The 19481-nt window shown below is 41.6% G+C and overlaps 1 protein-coding gene across 3 annotated transcripts in view; it reads right to left on the bottom strand.

The window, feature by feature from the left end:
* Positions 1 to 19481, bottom strand: part of CELF2 (CUGBP, Elav-like family member 2) — a 554598-nt gene that overhangs the window by 416246 nt on the left and 118871 nt on the right. For all 3 annotated transcript variants that reach the window (XM_018056980.1, XM_018056981.1, XM_018056983.1), the window contains exon 2: positions 7439 to 7474. In XM_018056980.1, the coding sequence (XP_017912469.1) occupies positions 7439 to 7474 (36 nt within the window). The remainder of the gene's footprint in view (positions 1 to 7438; positions 7475 to 19481) is intronic.

Genomic DNA, 19481 nt, shown 5'->3' with positions numbered 1-19481 from the left:
CATGTCTTTCTACCTTTCTTATGGCATTAAACACTTTCCACCCAGCACCATGATTATCTCTCCCTGCTATCCTAGACTATATTACTTAGGAAAAGAGACAGTGGTCAGTTTGTTTTCCACCACAGAGCCTATAACCATTCTTTGCATAGAAGTAGTGTTCAACGCACCTTTGTTGAATTAATTAATAAATGGTGGCTTTTGTAAACATCAAACTGCAATAGACCTGGGTCCCAGGAAGCTGGGAAAACTGTTCTTTCTTAGGGATAATAAGGAAAATAACAAATATTCATCAGCTCTAGATTAATTAGTATGAGATTGGTCTGGAACTAGCAGCATTTTCCCCCATATTTCCTTAACCCTGTCCCCACCAGGTGCTGGCAACCAGTTTTCTACTTTCTATGTGTTTGACTTTAAAATTGTTTTATTGTGGCTTTTTTAAAGATTCCACATATAAGTGATATCATGCAGTATTTGTCTTTGTCTGTCTGGCTTATTTCACTTAGCATAATGCCCTCAAAGTCTACCCATGCTGTCACAAACGGCAGAACTCCTACTTTCTCGTGGGCAAATCATATTCCAGTGAATGTGCATACTGTGACTTCTTTATCCGTTCATCTACTGATAGGCACTTGGGTTGCTTTCACGTCTTGGCTGTTGTGAACATTGCTGCAATGAACATGGGAGTGCAGATATCTTTTTGAAATTCTGTTTTCCTTTCCTTTGGATACTCAGAAGCAGTAATGCTGGATTATGTGGTAGTTCTATTTTTAATGTTTTGAGGATTCTCCATACGATTGTCCATTGTAGCTGCACCAATTCACATTCCCATCAACAGCCCATGAGGATTCCCTTCCTTCACATCCTCACCAACGCTTGTTATGTTGTCTTTTGATGAAAGGCATTCTAACCAGTGTGAGGTGATAGCTCACTGTGGTTTTGGCTTGCATTTTCCTGGATGATTTGTGATGTTGCCCATCTTTTCATGGACCTGTTGGCCATCTGTATGTCTTCTTGGGAAAAATGTCTATTCAGGTCCTCTGCCCATTTTTAAAATCAGACTGTTGAATTTTTTTGCTATTGACTTGTGTGAGTTCTTTACGTGTTTTGGATATTAAACACTAGAAGACGCGATTTGCAATTATTCCCTCCCATTCTACAGTTTGTCTTTTCACTCTGTTGCTTGTGTCCTTTGCTTTGCAGAAGCGCCTCGAAGATGCAGACCCGCTTTTGTCTACTTTTGCTTTTGTTGCCTTTGCTTCTCGCGTCTCCAACATTCTTACCTTCTAATTGCTAAAGGTCTTTCAGACGACAGCAGCTTAATTGAGGACTATGAGAAATATGAGATGGTCTTACCTACCGAAGCCCCCACAGGGGACCGAACATCTAACTGAAAACCCATGGTGCATACATGGTGAGCTGAGCCGCCAGATATTTCTTTAATTCTCTTTGTCTCCACCTTTTCCCTGCGCTGCTACCTGATCAGTGACACTCCTGACTGAGAAATCTGGTCAGTCAGAGTTCAGCCTTGTCCTTCCACTATAGGAAACATGCTGAGTTCAAATCTCAGATAACAAAGACCTATAACTGAAGATCAAAATTTCATAAGTGAAACTGCCATGCCGTGACTTTTGTCTCTGATAGTCACACCAACCAAGTTCTAACTTGTTGGTTCAGTTCAGTTCAGTTCAGTCGCTCAGTCGTGTCTGTTTCTTTGCGACCCCATGAATCGCAGCACGCCAGGCCTCCCTGTCCATCACCAACTCCCGGAGTTCACTCAGACTCACGTCCATCGAGTCAGTGATGCCATCCAGCCATCTCATCCTCTGTCGTCCCCTTCTCCTCCTGCCCCCAATCCCTCCCAGCATCAGAGTCTTTTCCATTGAGTCAACTCTTCGCATGAGGTGGCCAAAGTATTGGAGTTGCAGCTTTAGCATCATTCCTTCCAAAGAAATCCCAGGGCTGATCTCCTTCAGAATGGACTGGTTGGATCTCCTTGCAGTCCAAGGGACTCTCAAGAGTCTTCTCCAACACCACAGTTCAAAAGCATCAATTCTTCGGTGCTCAGCCTTCTTCACAGTCCAACTCTCACATCCATACACGACTACTGGAAAAACCATAGCTTTGACTAGATGGACCTTAGTCAGCAAAATAATATCTCTGCTTTTGAATATGCCATCTAGGTTGGTCATAACTTTCCTTCCAAGGAGTAAGCATCTTTTAATTTCATGGCTGTAGTCACCATCTGCAGTGATTTTGGAGCCCAGAAAAATAAAGTCTGCCACTGTTTCCACTGTTTCCCCTTCTATTTCCCATGAAGTGATGGGACCGGGTGCCATGATCTTCGTTTTCTGAATGTTGAGCTTTAAGCCAACTTTTTCACTTTCCTCTTTCACTTTCATCAAGAGGCTTTTTAGTTCCTCTTCACTTTCTGCCATAAGGGTGGTGTCATCTGCATATCTGAGGTTATTGATATTTCTCTCGGCAATCTTGATTCCAGCTTGTGTTTCTTCCAGCCCAGTGTTTCTCATGATGTACTCTGCATAGAAGTTAAATAAGCAAGGTGACGATATACAGCCTTGACGTACTCCTTTTCCTATCTGGAACCAGTATGTTGTTCCATGTCCAGTTCTAACTGTTGCTTCCTGACCTGCATACAGATTTCTCAAGAGGCAGGTCAGGTGATCTGGTATTCCCATCTCTCTCAGAATTTTCCACAGTTTATTGTGATCCACACAGTCAACTTCTTGGTAGAGAAGCTCAAATGATAATCTGATGGTATATACTGATGTTCTTAGCCTTGGGTGTTAAAAGGCTTAAAAAAAAAATTGTTCCCACTGAATGCTTATGTTTCCAAACCTCCTCTGAGAAAGGACTGAAAAAGATTAAGTTACAGGATTAAAGTAGAAGAAAAGGGACTTCCCTGATGATCCAACGGCTAGACTCTGTGCTCCCAGTTCAGGGGGCCTAGGTTTGATCCCTGGCCAGGGAACAGATCTCATATGCTGCAACTAAGAGATCCCGTATGCTGCAATGAAGATCAAAGCTCCCATGCGCCTCAATTAAGACCTGCTGCAGCCAAATAAACAGATAAATATTAAATAAATAAGTAAAACACAAGAAAAAGACCATGTATCTTTTAGAACTTTAACCTTTGGCCCCTGCCTCCATTGGTTTCTGCTAAAATCCATTAAAAATAGTTATCTTACTTATGTATTTAATTATTGTAAGCTTCATTTACCAATCCTTCATGTTTTTCAAAGAGCATCCTGACTTCTGGGTGTTGAGCTTTAAAAACTGCTCATGAATCTCTACTGGCATCTTTAAGATGCTCCTATTAGGGTCTATTAAATAGCTTTATTTTCTATTCTGTTTAGTTTATGTTGAGAAACAGTAGATTATGTTTAAGGAATTAAAAAGTTCTCTCTTTTCCAAAAACAGCCACTAATATTGCAAGTTCAGAGTAAAACCTCTGTTAATAAACACTTTGTTGACACCTTCACTCTGCTATCCATAATAAAGTTATTCCTATGTATACGCATCCTTTATACTAAAACTCCAGTTTATCATAACTAAGTTAGTATCTCCATTCCGCCTGAACAACTGGGGTTTCACCATGATTTAATTAGCCTCTTGAGAAACCTATATGCAGGCCAGAAAGCAACAGTTAGAACTGGACATGGAACAACAGACTGGTTCCAAATAGCAAAAGGAGTACGTCAAGGCTGTATATTGTCACCCTGCTTATTTAACTTCTATGCAGAGTACATCATGAGAAACACTGGGCTGGAAGAAGCACAAGCTGGAATCAAGATTGCCGGGAGAAATATCAATAACCTCAGATATGCAGATGACACCACCCTTATGGTAGAAAGTGAAGAGGAACTAAAATGCCTCTTGATGAAAGTGAAAGTGGAGAGTGAAAAAGTTGGCTTAAAGCTCAACATTCAGAAAACGAAGATCATGGCACCCGGTCCCATCACTTCATGGGAAATAGATGGGGAAACAGTGGAAACAGTGGCAGACTTTATTTCTGGGGGCTCCAAAATCGCTGCAGATGGTGACTGCAGCCATGGAATTAAAAGACACTTACTCCTTGGAAGGAAAGTTATGACCAACCTAGATGGCATATTGAAAAGTAGAGATATTACTTTGCCAACAAAGGTCCATCTAGTCAAAGCTATGGTTTTTCCAGTAGTCATGTATGGATGTGAGAGTTGGACTATGAAGAAAGCTGAGTGCTGAAGAATTGATGCTTTTGAACTGTGGTGTTGGAGAAGACTCTTGAGAGTCCCTTGGACTGCAAGGAGATCCAACCAGTCCATTCTGAAGGAGATCAGCCCTGGGATTTCTTTGGAAGGAATGATGCTAAAGCTGCAACTCCAATACTTTGGCCACCTCATGCGAAGAGTTGACTCAATGGAAATTACTCTGATGCTGGGAGGGATTGGGGGCAGGAGGAGAAGGGGACAACAGAGGATGAGATAGCTGAATGGCATCACAGACTCGATGGACGTGAGTCTGAGTGAACTCAGGGAGTTGGTGATGGACAGGGAGGCCTGGCGTGCTGCGATTCATGGGGTCGCAAAGAGTCGGACATGACTGAGCGACCGAACTGAACTGAACTGAACTGTACTGAAGCTAAACACCCTGCACATTAAAAGAGAGCTTGAAAGACATGCTTGTAATGGAGAAAAACAATTGTTCCAATTGCTAAATTGATCTTTGCTACAGCAAAATAAAAGCATGAAGTCTTATGTAAGATTAGAAATGATCCTTTTTAGAGCTCAGGAAACGGACTCATACATTCCTTTTCCAGAACACTTCAAGATTAAGAGGACAGCATGAGTAGAACACGTAGCCAGTTTAAATATTTGTTTTAATCCTGACAAGAACACTGGTTTTAATATTTATAATATGATTACAATGCTTAGTGCATGTTGCTCATATAGTCCAATTTTTTTCTGGTGACATATCATAACTAGGCTTTAATTTCAGCAATGGTAAGAATTCCAAAAGCACATTTAGGTTATCATTAGTGATGAAAGACAAAACCAGGTGTCTGTTCAAGTACCTTGTGCATATACCTCATCTCAACCTCAACCCATTTTTAACAGCCAAGAGAGGACCCACTGCTATACGATCTGTACATCTCACAGAAGAGTATCAATCAGTGGCCAGCTGTGTAAAGCAATTAAAGTTGAAATATCTCATCTTTGTGCAATTTTTGTAAATGGTCTTTCTGAAAATTTCAAGATAATCAAAGCCAAGGAAACCCAAAACATAAACCTGCTATAAAACGCCACTGTCTTCCTTTCCAGCTACGTATCACAAGGTAGCAGGTGCCTGAATTACAATTTTCCATTTTTCCTAGATGTCACCACAGAAGCACACTTTTATGACTAAAAGGATAAAACCTCCAAAGTGGCACGTTCCACTAATCATTAGCCGACAAACAGAGTAATGACAGGTGTCTTGTTCTAAATGCGCTAAGGTTTTCCAGGGCTCATTTGCACTATCCCAATGACAAGCTGAAGAAATTTGAAAAAAAGGCTAAAAAAGGCTGAGAGTTGAACACCTGATTGAATTCTATAAGACGGTACAAATAAACAAATGCTAGCAGCTGGAAGAGGGGATGCCAAGAGAAGTTTTCATCATCAAATAGTCACATTATTTCCTGTTAATGTGAAGGGAAATAATTGTCAGTGGATAATGTCCTAAACTGCCCCCAGAGAGAGTCAAAAGAATGTCCAGGGCTACATTAGAAGAATAATTGAGAAATAACTGACATATCATTTCTCATGCCCTTGCTGCCATACATTACAATGACTGCATGCTGCAGTTAGAATGAGATTGGTGGTGTGTTTACTCTCAACACGATTCAGTATTGAAGTAACGAAAATTCATGGAAAGAAACAATTAGTAGGCTCATTACTAAAATACCTCCCACAAAACTCAAGAAGTGAGCTGACTCCCTCCATAAACCAGCGACAACCAAAGATTGTTCTCGGTGGATGTGGGAATTGCCACTTGATATTCACAACAGGATGCTAGTTAATAGAATTCAGGGTGTGCACCAGATTTTGCAGACATCTGAGTAATTTTTATCTTCATGATGACAGTTCTGCATGGGTCTTATCTGACAATACAGGGGTGGCCCACTCCTTAGCTGTTCTAGAAAAGTTTAAAAGTCACCCTTCATTTCATTATTTGAGGATTAACTTCTGCACCACAAACACAAGTAGATACACAACTCTCTGTCTCCCAGAAAATGACGAGATGCCAGGTCTTCCACACGGGACTCTTTCCAGACTGAAAGCAGAGGACAAACACACCCAGTGGAGACACCCGCACCAGAACACACAAACGCTTTTAACCCTGCAAGCTAGCCTTAAGATGGCATCCAAAAAATTAAGACATTCAGTAATTTAAATGTTTGGATCACAGAAAACAGTTTTCTGGCCATAATAGTTATGATCCTATAAGCAAAGATTTTCTGTATGTTAAAAAAAAGCAACCACATGAGCTTATGTCCTGGAACCGACGGCGACGGTTCAGACCTCCCCTGGCTCCCTAGTGCTGTTCATCATCACATTCTGTAGGCTCTTCTATCGCTTCTTCTTGAGATTCTCTACATTTCCTCTTCCAGCACTTCCCAGGCAAAACCCCATGCCCTATTCATTCATTCACCAAAGGACACCAAGCAGCTTCAAGGACGCAGGCACGATGCTAGGTGCTCTGTGTGACGCCCAGAAAATCTCTCTTAGAACACTCCTGCCTCCTTTCTTTCTTTCTTTTCCCTAATAGATAGTGGTAATCATTTCTGACGGCTAGCTGTCTATAACTGGCACTCTGTTAATCATGTCTTCTGTCAAACAGTGCCATACCCAAAATACATTAAAGACATCGATCAATTTATATACTGATTTCTTTCCCAGGTGAGATAGTAACTAGTTATTCAAATGACGAGGTGAATTACAAATGCATTTATGCTATCATCAAAACCATGATGCAAGCTCTTCAGGGGAAGCTCAAAATTTTCACAAATCTACAAATCCTTGAAGACCATACCACTAACGGATATCATGGGAAAAAAAAATCAGTATGTCTAGATTGTCAATACCCATGAATATAACACAGGAGGCAGCATGTTTATGATGGCTGTGGAGAAAATAGCTCCAATGGACCCCTGGGTGTATGTGATATAACTTCCATGGGACGAGAATGACTTCTCTAAGTCACGTACGGACACCACCTTCACTACCTCTTGGTTACATCACTTATACCCAGCTTTTGGCATTTACATGGTGAAGCAGAGGTCTTAAAATCTAACACGAGGAAGAGAATATGAAGAATACCTCTGCTTCATTCTGCTACAGCTCTTCTGTCAGGGGGCTGTATCAGAGCTCACGTACAAAAGTGAACAAAGCTCACTGCTCACCTTGGTAGACTTCCAGCTAATTCTGTGGTTGTCTCTCTGGAAGAAAAAGAAGATAAGCATGATTAGCCTATTTTGACAAATTATAAATATGTGTTTAATAAAGCCATAATCTAATGTGCCAAGGCATTCCAGTATCATATGGGTGCAGAGGATACTGTATTTGCAGTGGTTTAGAAACTTGAAATCAACGCATCACATTTCCGATTAATTCCCCTAAGCGTTTCAATGGTTACTTTCCAAGGAAATGCTACACGTGTGCAAAATATCTGCCTCTGCTTTCTGGTGGTTGAGCTTAACTGATTTTAAAACATTCAACTTTAAAATGTACAACATATGGAAAGAAAATAAGAGGGAAAAGAATCCCAAACCGAATTTTAGATGTTTTCCATTTGAACAAAGCACCTGTTTCTCTTTCCGAGAATCATTTAGGAACGAATTTCTTTGAGGGTGTGTCTTTGTACTGGTCTCTGTCACCTTAGGTGTATGAAGTAACATGTCCAGCACAGAATCCAGTTCTTTTAACAGCAGATTACTGGGTAGCTCACAAAGAATCTGCCTACAATGCAGGAGACCCAGCTTCAATCCCTGGGTTGGGAAGATCCCTTTGAGAAGGAAACAGCAACCCACTCCAGTATTCTTGCCTGGAGAATCCCATGGACAGAGGAGCCCGACAGGCTACAGTCCATGGGATCACAAGAGTCAGACACGACTTAGCCACTAAACCACCATCACCACTGTTTTTCATTTCTTTCTTATAATGTCCTACCAGGTCAAAGGATTAATCACAGATGCTATGACAATTAAAATGGCACAAATGACAAGCCACTGATGAAAGTTCTGCAGCACATGAATAAGAACGACCAGAGACACAGTTCAGAGCTAACCTGTTCTGATTACACATCTCATCTTTTGATTACAGACGTGTTCCTGGAAGAAATGGGTGCAAGGAGAAGGAGGAGATGGAGGCTTACTGCTGAAATATTCTAAAAGCAGAAGTGGGCTGAACTTGAGACAGAGGGATGCAAAATATAATTCTTAGAACAGTGGTGCATAGTCTTCTTCATGTCATATAATCCCTTTAAGACTCTCATAAGAAGAGATAGTACCTACAAATGCAATGGAATCCTACTCAGCCATAAAAAGAATGAAACTATGTCATTTGCAGCAACATGGATGCAACCAGAGATTATCATACCAAGTGGCTAAATTGGACAGAGAGAGACAAATACCGTATGATGTCACTTATAAATGGAGTCTAAAATATGACACAAGTGAACTTATTTATCTCCAAAACAGAAACAAACTCAAAGACACAGAAAAAAGCTTATGACTACCAAAGGGGAAGGGCTGAGGGGTGATACGTTAGGAGTCTGGGATTAGCAGGCACAGACTACTCTGCATAAAATAGGTGAACAACAAGGTCCTACTGTTCAGCACAGGGAGCTATACTCAATATCTTGTAATACACTATAATAGAAAAGAAAAGAGACCCTCATTAAAGATACAAACACCTGGGGTGGGAGGTGGGAGGGAGGTTCAAGGTGGGGGGACAAGTGTATCCCTATGGCTGATTCATGTTGATGTATGGCAGAAACCAACACAACACTGTAAAGCACTTATCCTCCAATTAAATATAAATTTAGAAAAGATAGAAATACCTTATGCAGGAAAAAATAATGATATACACATGACATGCCCATATACACAAAATGTGGTGTAAAATTATAATGCTTCATGGACCTCAGAAAGCCCATATGTCAATCCTAGGTTAAGAATCTCACCTTGAAACTTGCATTGTCTTTATATACTCATTTTAATCCAAATAGAGGGCTTCCTCCTAGTTTCTAGAACTCCTTCCCACCTATTGTCTGTGACAGCATCCAGGCACTTTAGGGACAGGCTGGTTCCCATAGAGCCATGCTGCTTTAAAAATATAAGTGATTATAATTTCAGCTCCTATAGAAATGCTCTTTCCCAAATAACCACATACTATTAAAGCTTTGGCCTTCATTGCTATAGAAATTGGCTTTCAAGAGAATGCTCCACTCCTTCAACAAAACCGCAGTCGAAAGCCTTGTCCACTGCATTGTTGAAGGCCTCATACGTATTCATCTCATTTAAGAATTTCATGCCTGCCTGAGAAATTTTTCTTTCAAAACAGAATCTGGAATTGTGGACACCAACCCCTTCCTCCCCCAGCTAAGAAGCACCCCTTCCTCAGTCTTCCTTTATAACGTGGTATCACAATAGGAGTATCTTTTAAATTCTATTTTTTAATTTATCATTTCATTAATTACTTGAGACCAAAATAGATGAACACTCAGTCAATGCTTATTAAATTTGTAAGGAAGGAATTAATGAACTTTTCTGACCTACTTGTTGACCTTAAGGGTTAATTTTATATTCAGAACTTGATCAGAGTAACAGCAAGCAGCACCCCAGGGTAAAGCACAATTCCTTTTCCTTTTTTTGCTCCAAGACGATACATGTTTTAATATAATAAGTCCCCCTGTGTGTGCTCAGTCACTCAGTTGTGTCCAACTCTTTGCAACCCCAAGGACTGTCATGTAGCCTGCCAGGCTCCTCTGCCCATGGGATTTCTCAGCAAAAATATTGGAGCGGGTTGTCACTTCCTTCTCCAGGAAGTCCCTGTGGTATCTAATATAACTACATTGGATCTATATTACCATAAATCCATTTAAACCACAGTAGCGGTACTTCTCAATCTGGGCACTATCAGGACATTTCGGGCCAAGTGATCCTTCCTTGTGAGGGACTGTCCTGTGCTTTGTGGATGTTCAGCAACATCCCTGGCCCCTTGCCACTGGGTGCCCGTGGTATTCCCCCTCCCAGACTGTGACCATCAAAACGTCTCCAAATGTCCCCTGGGGGCAAAACTGCCCTCAGTGGGGAACCACTGCAGCAGAGCAGCAGAATCCGAGTATCTGCAGCTGACCTCTGCTTCAAAACCTTCCTGGATTAACCCACAATCTCCATTCTCTTGGAAGAACATGGTGCCTGAGCCCTCTCAGGAGGGCCTGTTTCACTTTGCACCATCACGTAAGTTTGCACGCTTACCAAGAGTACACTGTGTTTGTTCCCCACCTGTTTATGTTAGTGGGACTCATTTTAATCTCTAACTAAACATGATGTAAGGGCTTCCTAGGTGGCGCAGTGGTAAAGAATCTGTCTGCCAGTGCGAGAGGCGCAAGAGACCTGGGTTTGATCCCTAGGTCAGGAAGATCCCCTGGAGTGGGACATCGCACTCCCGCTGTACTATTCTTGCCCAGAAAATTCCATGGACAGTGGAGCCTGGCGGGACACAGTCCATGCGGTCGCAAAGAATCGGACATGACAGAGTAACTGGGCACACACAAACATGATGACAAGCACTGAAAGGCTCTTGTTTCTAGGAAAACTGAGCTGGGTTCTTTGGAAAGATTAAAAATGACAAGCAGCTTATCAATGAAAAAATGTTGCCTTCCCTATCACTTGAGAAAGGATGCTGCAGCCATCAAGCCACCACATTACAGCTGCTCTGACCGAGCTTGGGAAACAAACAGGATGCCTACCATCCAGCAGTCAGGGGCTGCAGTCACCTCCATCAGTGTGCCCAGGGGAGACCCACGATGAGGAAGGACGGACACTGGCCACAGAGAGCCGAGGTGCACGTCAAAGGAATGATTCCAGTGAGCCCAGACTCCTGCATCTTTCCAAACATAGAGAAGAACTGAATTCCTCAACTTGAGATATCTGGTTTTCTTTAATAGGAACCTTTCAGTGTTTTGACTACCTGGTCTTTGTTGCAAAAACTCTGATTTATCCTGGCTTCTCTTTGGAGCAGTTCCTCAGAGCTATCTGAGAGGCTGCATCCTGGGCTTAAGTCTTCAGTTTCATCTGCCAAATGAAACATAATTCTCAACTTTTAGGTTGTACTTTTTTTTTTTTTTTTTCAGTCAACAAGCTTAAGAAAAATTGATGGTAAGTTAGGTCTAGGGGCAAGACAACTATAAATACTGCGGAGAAAAAAGACATGGTTGTCACAAGTTTCTCCAAGTTCTTATTCCTCTTAAGTAAACTAGAAATTCCTAGATGGTGAATTATAGGTGTGATTTACGCACAAAAGACAATGCAGAATTCCATTCAGTACATCCACAGACTCAAGGTGTTTGCCTTGCCTTTACAGCAAAAGACAAATGCTAGAAAAAAGTTATGCTTTCCACACACTTAGTACTAGCAGGGGAAAATTTATCTTTTATATAGCCATGTACTCACATTAGAATTACAGACGTTACTTCATAAGGAATGTAATTTTGGGTGAACATAAATGAATGGGTGAACACAGTTTAATTTATGTTACTGACAAAACCTGATGATTCCTCTGGAGCATGTAGCTCCATGATTTAAAAAAAAAAAAAAAGAAAGAACCACTGTATCTGATGGCAGAATGTGGCAAGGACTCACCAACCAATGACCATTTTTTGAGATCATCAGAACACCAGAGCTTTTAAAATAATAATTTGTTCACTTTTATTCTTTCTTTATTTCTAACAAATCATCTGAATTATTCACATTTCATGAATTTATATTTTTTGTAAAGAAACCCTGGAGGAAAATAAATGTAGCATAATATGCTAAGCATCTTTTATATAATTTTCCTTCATAACCCAATTGAGAGAACCTAAAGAAGATGCCACATGGAAAAATTTTAGGGCAGTAAAGCTCCTCTTATGACACCATAATGGTAGACACATGTTAACACACATTTGTCCAAGTCCATAGAATGCACAATACTGAACCCTAATGCAAACTATGGACTCTGGTTTCAACGTAGGTCCATTAGTTGTAACAAATGCACCACTGTGGTGGGGGATGTTGATAGTGGAGGGGGCTATGCATGAGTAGGGGTGGGGGCGTAAGAAAAATCTCTGTATCTTTCCCTCAATTTTGCTATAAACTTAAAACTGCTCTAAAAAATTAAGCTTTTTGAAAATAAGATGCCATAAGGATGATGCTTTTTCAATAAACTTATATAGATCACAATGTCCATTAATAACACTCCTTTCTAAGCATAAATCATCTTCATCAGTAATGTTTATTCAACCAGCATATTCACTGAGCACTGAGGCTATGTTCAGCACAAACTGTACTGGGTGCTTTTAGTGGCACCAAGAAGAAATAAATCCTGATCCTTCTTTCCAAGTGTTTACACTCCAGTAAAGGACATTATGTAAAGTATTAAGTGGTGAATAGTTTTGAGTTTTCCACTAGTGAAAGCTCCTCTAAGTCAAAGATCGCTTCTTGTTCAAGGTTTTGGATACTCAGTGCCTGGCACCTACCAGACACTCAATAAATAGGCATGCAAGAGAACCATCAAACATTGTCTGCTGACAGGTAATTCCAGTCTCTTAATTTTCTAAAATGTCCATTTTAGTTATAGCAATATTTAGAGTTTAACTGCACTAATTTTCTTTCCTTAGTTGTCATGATCAAGATAATCTAATTTCAAGAAGAGAGTGGAATGCTAAAAACTGAACGAAAACAAAAATGAAAAAGATGACAAAGTGAAGTCATCTGTTCTGAGGAACAGAGCTGTCCTAGGGGCTAAGAAATAGACCAAAATGATGGAGGGCGTTCACTTCTGATAGGTTGATATCCTTGGGCGATTCTTTCTGCCTCATGGGGTTGCTAAGTCCCAGAATGGAATAATAATGCTGCCCTTTGATCTAGAGTTGCTGGATCAATCATCAATGTGAACAAACAGGAAAGCTTTCTGCAAATTTGAAGTTGGGCTATAAATTCCATTTTACCAAAGAGGGGAAAAAATAAACTAGAAGAGACAAGTGTTTTCAAAAGCAGACAAGTGTCTCATGTGTATTTTATAGTTTTTGTAGATTACTTAGCAATTCTTAAAAATGATTTTAATTTTAAACATGTAGAACATTTGCCAGGGTGCACAGAGTGATGCCAGCTCTTCTTAGCTGTTTGAAATAGCGGTCTTCCTCATCCTCTCCTATCCCATCCCATTCTTGAACTATGCGAACAGTTCTTTTTTTAGGACGTGTTGAAGCAAGAGCTATCTATTTCTGTGCGGCTTGCCAGTTTCCAAAATTAGCTGACAACTATAAAACAGAGGACATGAGAACCCCCCTGTTAATTGTGTGTCAGCATGATAAATATTTTTAAGACTTGGACTGTTTCTCTCCATTGGCACCTCTGATTCTTCCAAAAGTACAAAGACTAAAAAAAAAAAAATGTTAAAATACCTTTTATTTTTATTGCCTGGCCGTGTAAATTATTTAATGTTCTGGTCATAAGAGGTAAGGGTAAAAGTATTACATAAACTAGATTTTATTCTTTTCCTTGTCTGTTTTTTTTTTTTGGTCACCCAGTGCTTGGGGCAAACTGTGGGCCTTTAAAGCTGGATCTATTTCCAAATAATACATAGATAAAAAAGATTAGCTTCAAGGCATCATTACAAATTCATATATCAATTTAGAACAGTTCAGTTTTTTTCCTACATGGTGAACCTCAAGTCTGGGAAGTCTAAAACACCTTAGAGATTAAAGTGTCTTCTCTGATAAAGTCAAAGACACTTCTCCTTCCACTCATCCCAGCGTTTTTCTTTCTGATAATTTCTCTGAATTTATAATCTCTTTATTTCGGCCCTTCATTTCTTCTCTATCACTTTATCCTTCCTCAGTTTTTACTCCCATAATTAAAATGTGTGTGTGCTTGTGTGTGCGTGTGTGTATAAATGTAAGCAATTACCCTTACATGGTGAAACCTACACACACACACACACCACACACTCACACAGCATAACTCACATTATAACTGGGCTCTTATTTAATACCAGCCACTATTCTAAGGCATTTACATGCATTCACTCACTTAACTCATTTAAAAGCCTCATGACGTGGTTACTATGATTCCAACTACAATAGAGATGAGGAAAATGAGACAGGAAAATGCTAACTAGCTTCCTAAGGCCAAACAGCTAGTGATGGGCAGAGGCATTCTGGCCCCAAAGCCCATGCTTGTGGTCACTACGCTCCCTTGCTTGCTCTCAGCATCTACCAGATCTGATGTGTACATATTTTACACCCACTCATTTATTCTGGGTTCTGTGCTAGAACAGAGAACAACCACAAAACATGGCCCCGTTGTTGGAAACTGTACAATCTAGAAGCGGGAGACAGACAAAAAACACATAAGCAAACGGATATTTACGACCCCCTTACGTAGGCTTCACCGATGGCTCAGTGGATAAAGAATCTGCCTGCAATGCAGCAAACACAGGAGCAGTGGGTTCAATCCCTGAGACGGGAAGATCCCCTAGGGTAGGAAATGGCAACCCACTCCAGTGTTCTTGCCTGGAAAATCCCATGGACAGAGGAAGCTTGCAGGCTACAGTCCATGAGGTCACAAAGACTCGGATATGACAGCACATGGCACTACGTAGCATATATCATGAAGAAGAATGAGGCAAGGTAGGAGATAGTATCAATACATAATAGCAGGAGTCACGGGGGGCTATTATTTCCATAGGGGGGCTATTTCTATAGAAAGGGACTGAATATATGAAGGCATGAAACGCAACGACTTCTACCTCCACCTGCATTTCTTATGTCTATTTCTCTCCTTTGCGCTACTGCATTTCATCTCTTTTTTCTTCCCCATCAATTATTCACTGGTAGCCAGTGAATGGAGCAGGCAATATGAGGTAACTTAAAGAAATGATGGTCTGGACCTGTACTTTCTAAATACTGATAAACTACAAGGGGAGACGAGATCCTCAGAGAAACTCACCCAGTCACTTAGAAAACTGCAGGTTTCGACAAGAGACACTTCATATCGCTAAGAGGCCGGCCAGCCTCTCAAGTCCACTCTGGCGTGGAAGTGAATGAGATATCAGCCGGCAGCATCCACAGAAGTGGTCCCGCCTGCAGACCTGCTTCACAAGAGGTATCACTTCACGCTCCTTCTGCCTCGTCTGTGCTTGCAGGGGTTAAACCCACCATGCCTGAGTTTATAGTCCACCAGGTGGAGTCTCTCTTTACATCACTTGGGTATTTAACTCAGGCTGAGGGCAGCCACCAAGGTGAGATGGGACTTCTGCCCACCAAATCCTCAGGAAACAGAGTCATACAGGGGGTTACTGGGAACTAGCATGTGGGAGCGGACAGACATGCGATGTGGGTTGCCAGAAGATTGGCTGCATGAAGATTAACAATCTAATCACTGATGCATCCAGCCTCCTTCTGAATCGGCACTGTTGTTTAGTTCATCAGTCATGTCCAACTCTTTGTGACCCCATGGACTGTAGCCCGCCAGGCTCCTCTGTCCATGGGATTTCCCAGGCAAGAATACTAGAGCGGGTTGCCATTTCCTTCTCCAGGGGATCTTCCAGACCCAGGGATTGAACCCAAGTCTCCTGCATTAGCAGGCAGGTTCTCTACTGTTGAGGCACCACGGAAGCTCTTTCCTTCTGAATAGGCCAGTCCGACTCAGAGTCCTTGCTAAGATTTGCTTGGGCTCCAGATTTCTTCAGATTATTTTAGTACTCTTCTTATAAAACAGCCACAAATGCGTGCCTCTGGCTCTGCTCTTGTACTCACGGGCCTTAAGAACAAAATCACCCCAGGTTTCTCTTAATCAAATCTGCCTCAGGTACCGTGGCACCCGGACTGTCATCTGTGAGTTGGGCCACTATTCAAACAACACTGCTGCTGTCCCTTCAGTCAGTGGGAGATGGTGTTAAGGGCTTTTGTGTTCTTTTCTTTCAAAAATGTCATCTTGACACTTAGCTCAGGAATGCACTGGAGAGAGAGATGGCTGTCCTGGACTTTGTTGGTGGAATCAGAAGAAGGAGAATGACATCCCCGCACTCATGGGTTTACCTCTTAATCATTTATGCTCTTTCTGCTCTGTAAATCCAGCACGGTTACATGATATGATCCAGTAAGTACCTGAATCAACCATCCTTCAAACACTCAGCTCCTGCCATGGGGAAGGGTGTTAGCTTACTACATCCTCTAGGTAGTTACTAGGTTACTACAAGACCTCTGCATTTACTTTAATCATTGAGCTGGAAGCTGTACTGCAGTTCATAAGTGAGCTTCATAAGGGAAAATATGCCCCCCCCATGTTATTAATTGAAAATAATTTTTTCTTTGATAAGTCAGTTTAAAATGAGGCCCATTGTGCAAAAATAAAAGCCTAATTTTTCTCTCCTAGCTCCCAGAGACATAATATCACCAATAAGTCCTCTTAATGAGAGAAAATCATCCCCACTCCTGATAATTTCTGGATCAAAGAGGGATTTGCAAACACCAGCCTGCATTGTAATGTTTGACTAATGGCCTAATCCATCAACTGACGTGTATGGGTATTGAGTTCATCAGCATTTGTCATTAGCATTTACTTATTAATTTGCTCCACAAATATTTCTACAGCTCCTACTGTGTGCTGGTTTCTATGTGCCGAGGATGGAGCGGGAAATGAATATACATGAACCCCTCCCTCACAAGGCTGACCACCCAGTAGGGGAGTTATCCTCCAAGACCAAGGCCCACACACAGGGGTGCCCATGTGTCAGGAGCAGGGTGAGATTTTATCCATGCCAGCACATGATGAGCCCCTCCTGTGGAGGTTTTTGGAAAACAAATCCAGAGTGACTTCATCAGTGTAACTGCACCAAAGTCCTGCCTGATGAAAAGACTTTAGCAAGAGGAAGGATATTTTGTCTTATAGATGCCGCCCTTCCCAAGAATATAAAATACAAAAGCCCGGCAGTCCAGGGGTTAAGACTCCACACTTCCAATGCAGGGGTGTGGGTTCAATCCATGGTCAGGGAACTAAGACCCCACATGCTGTGGCCAAAAATAATAAAATGAAACACAAAAGCCACTAGCCAGTCTGAGGTGGATGTGAGAGCTTGCAGGACACTGTGGGCATTCCTGGAATGGGCTCTGGCCTGGGGGAGGGCAGCAGGGGACCAGAGATACAGGGAGGATGGTGGGGGGAGACAAAGAAGGAGGAGGAGGCTTCTGACAGCCACAGTCAAACTCCACGGGGGATGGAGCTACTTAATGAGAAAGATGGAGAGATGGTTACACCAGCTCTTGAACCCCTGGCTGGAGACTGGCTAAGGAGTCCAGCTCCTTCCTCCCCTCTTTACAGAATGGCCCTGCAGGCCCTGCCAGGCACCGGGGGCTGTCAGGCTTCAAGGAGCACAAGCTGGAGCTCAGGCCTCTCGTCCTTGTTTGTTTCCACCCAGCATCCTAAGTGAGGAACAGATGCGCTTCTTTCCAGGGTGCAGAGTGGCCAAAAGGACAGGACCTCAGGTGGCTTTTCTCCGTACAGACCTGGTGACAACTAGTTGTCAGGAACGGGGCTCACACCAAGGCAAGAAATGTTTTTTTTTAATTAATATAATTTAAAATTTTAATTAGAATAAGTAATTTTTTTAATGAAAAAAAGACTCCAGAAATTCTGTCAAAGCTTATCCAGCTATGGTGAAAGCTTATAGTAGCCATCCATGGGCACTGAAAAGTAATAAGGGTTGTTCCAATGTGTTTCAGGGGAATCTTGTTTCTTTGTTGGTTTTCTATTTTTTTTTTTTTTAAACAGTGGACATAATAAATGCATAGTAAAATGCCCCTTTCTCTGGAAGCTAAAGAACCTACTTCTTTTCTCCCCTACTGTCCAAGGGTGGGTTCATTTTGATTTTCAATCTGCCCTGGTATAGTCCTGGATGAGGAAGTGGATTCCCCATCATCATGCCTCATTTTGCAGACCAGTGAAGTGAGGCTCTAAGAAGTTCAGGGCTTCCCAGGTGGCTCAGCAGTAAAGAATCCACCTGCCAATGTGAAAGACGTGGGTTCAGTCCCTGGGTCTGGAAGGTCCCCTGGAGGAGGAAATGGCAGCCCTCTCCAGTATGCTTGCCTGGGAAATGCCATGGACAGAGGAGCCTGGGCAACAGTCCATGGAGTTGCAAAGCATCGGACACAACTGAGCACAGTCAACTCAGGGACTCCTGCCCGGCCCTTCTGACTATAAAGGGCAGGGAGGTCTGCTCAGACGCAGAATTCCATCTGAGTTCTGAACACAGGGAGGAGTGAGAGGAAAGCTCTCCCATTCACGGGTGCGTCCCCGCTTCCTTAATTTACCCGTCTGAAACGACTCTGAGAGCAGAGGGGTGGTTAGGGTGCTCTAGGTGTGCCAGACGTGTTCCCTCACATCTTCCAGGCCACTTCTTGGATCCTGCTGGGTAAATCACATTTGGTATTCATCACTACCTCTGGAAATTCAAATCTGTGTATTCAATCAGTGGGTCACGTCCAGTTCTCTCCTTCAACAATTGCCATAATGTCTTTTCTGTGGCGATGGAGGTTTTGAACCAACCCCAGATGAAATCTCCAACCTTCAACACATTCATAGATGACAATCATATCTCTACAATTGCCAAAAAATAAAATAAAATAAAACCAACAGGAACGAAATCAGCGGTAAAAGAGCTAAATTACAGATAACAGAATATTCAGAATCTGTACTTCATCTCTTGAATGTGGGTGCACTGTCTGTATGCCAGAATTTCTTTAAGCCACTGGTGATATTCAGTGTATTGCAATCGAGCGCAATTACAGTTAGCTATAATTAAGAACAATTACAGCTTTTATTTCTCTACTTGTTCTTTAAAAGCACATTTGTAATAAAACTTTTTTTTAAAGGTGAAGAATATAATTATATATCCTTATAACATCTCAAATAATTAGTCTGACTAAAGTTTCTTCTGGAACAATTTTCATTTTAACTGTCAGATCTGCCATTTATAGTCAATGAAACATACTTAAAAAAAAATTCCATCATTAACCTTTTTCACCCCATCTAGCTGTATATAAATTATTGGTACAAATAGAAGTTTCAGTATTGAAATCTCCAGGGCCTGCTGCAACCTAGAAAACAGTTTTCCCTTTTAGCTGTGTATGTATGTCTGTCATTTAATTGGAAAAAAGAGAAAAAGTTAGACTTGTGAAGT

This window comes from Capra hircus, chromosome 13 (genome assembly GCF_001704415.2).
Source record: "Capra hircus breed San Clemente chromosome 13, ASM170441v1, whole genome shotgun sequence".
Lineage (NCBI taxonomy): Eukaryota > Metazoa > Chordata > Mammalia > Artiodactyla > Bovidae > Capra > Capra hircus.
The sequence above is the reverse complement of the archived record's forward strand: the minus strand, read 5'-3'. Positions and strand labels throughout refer to the sequence as shown.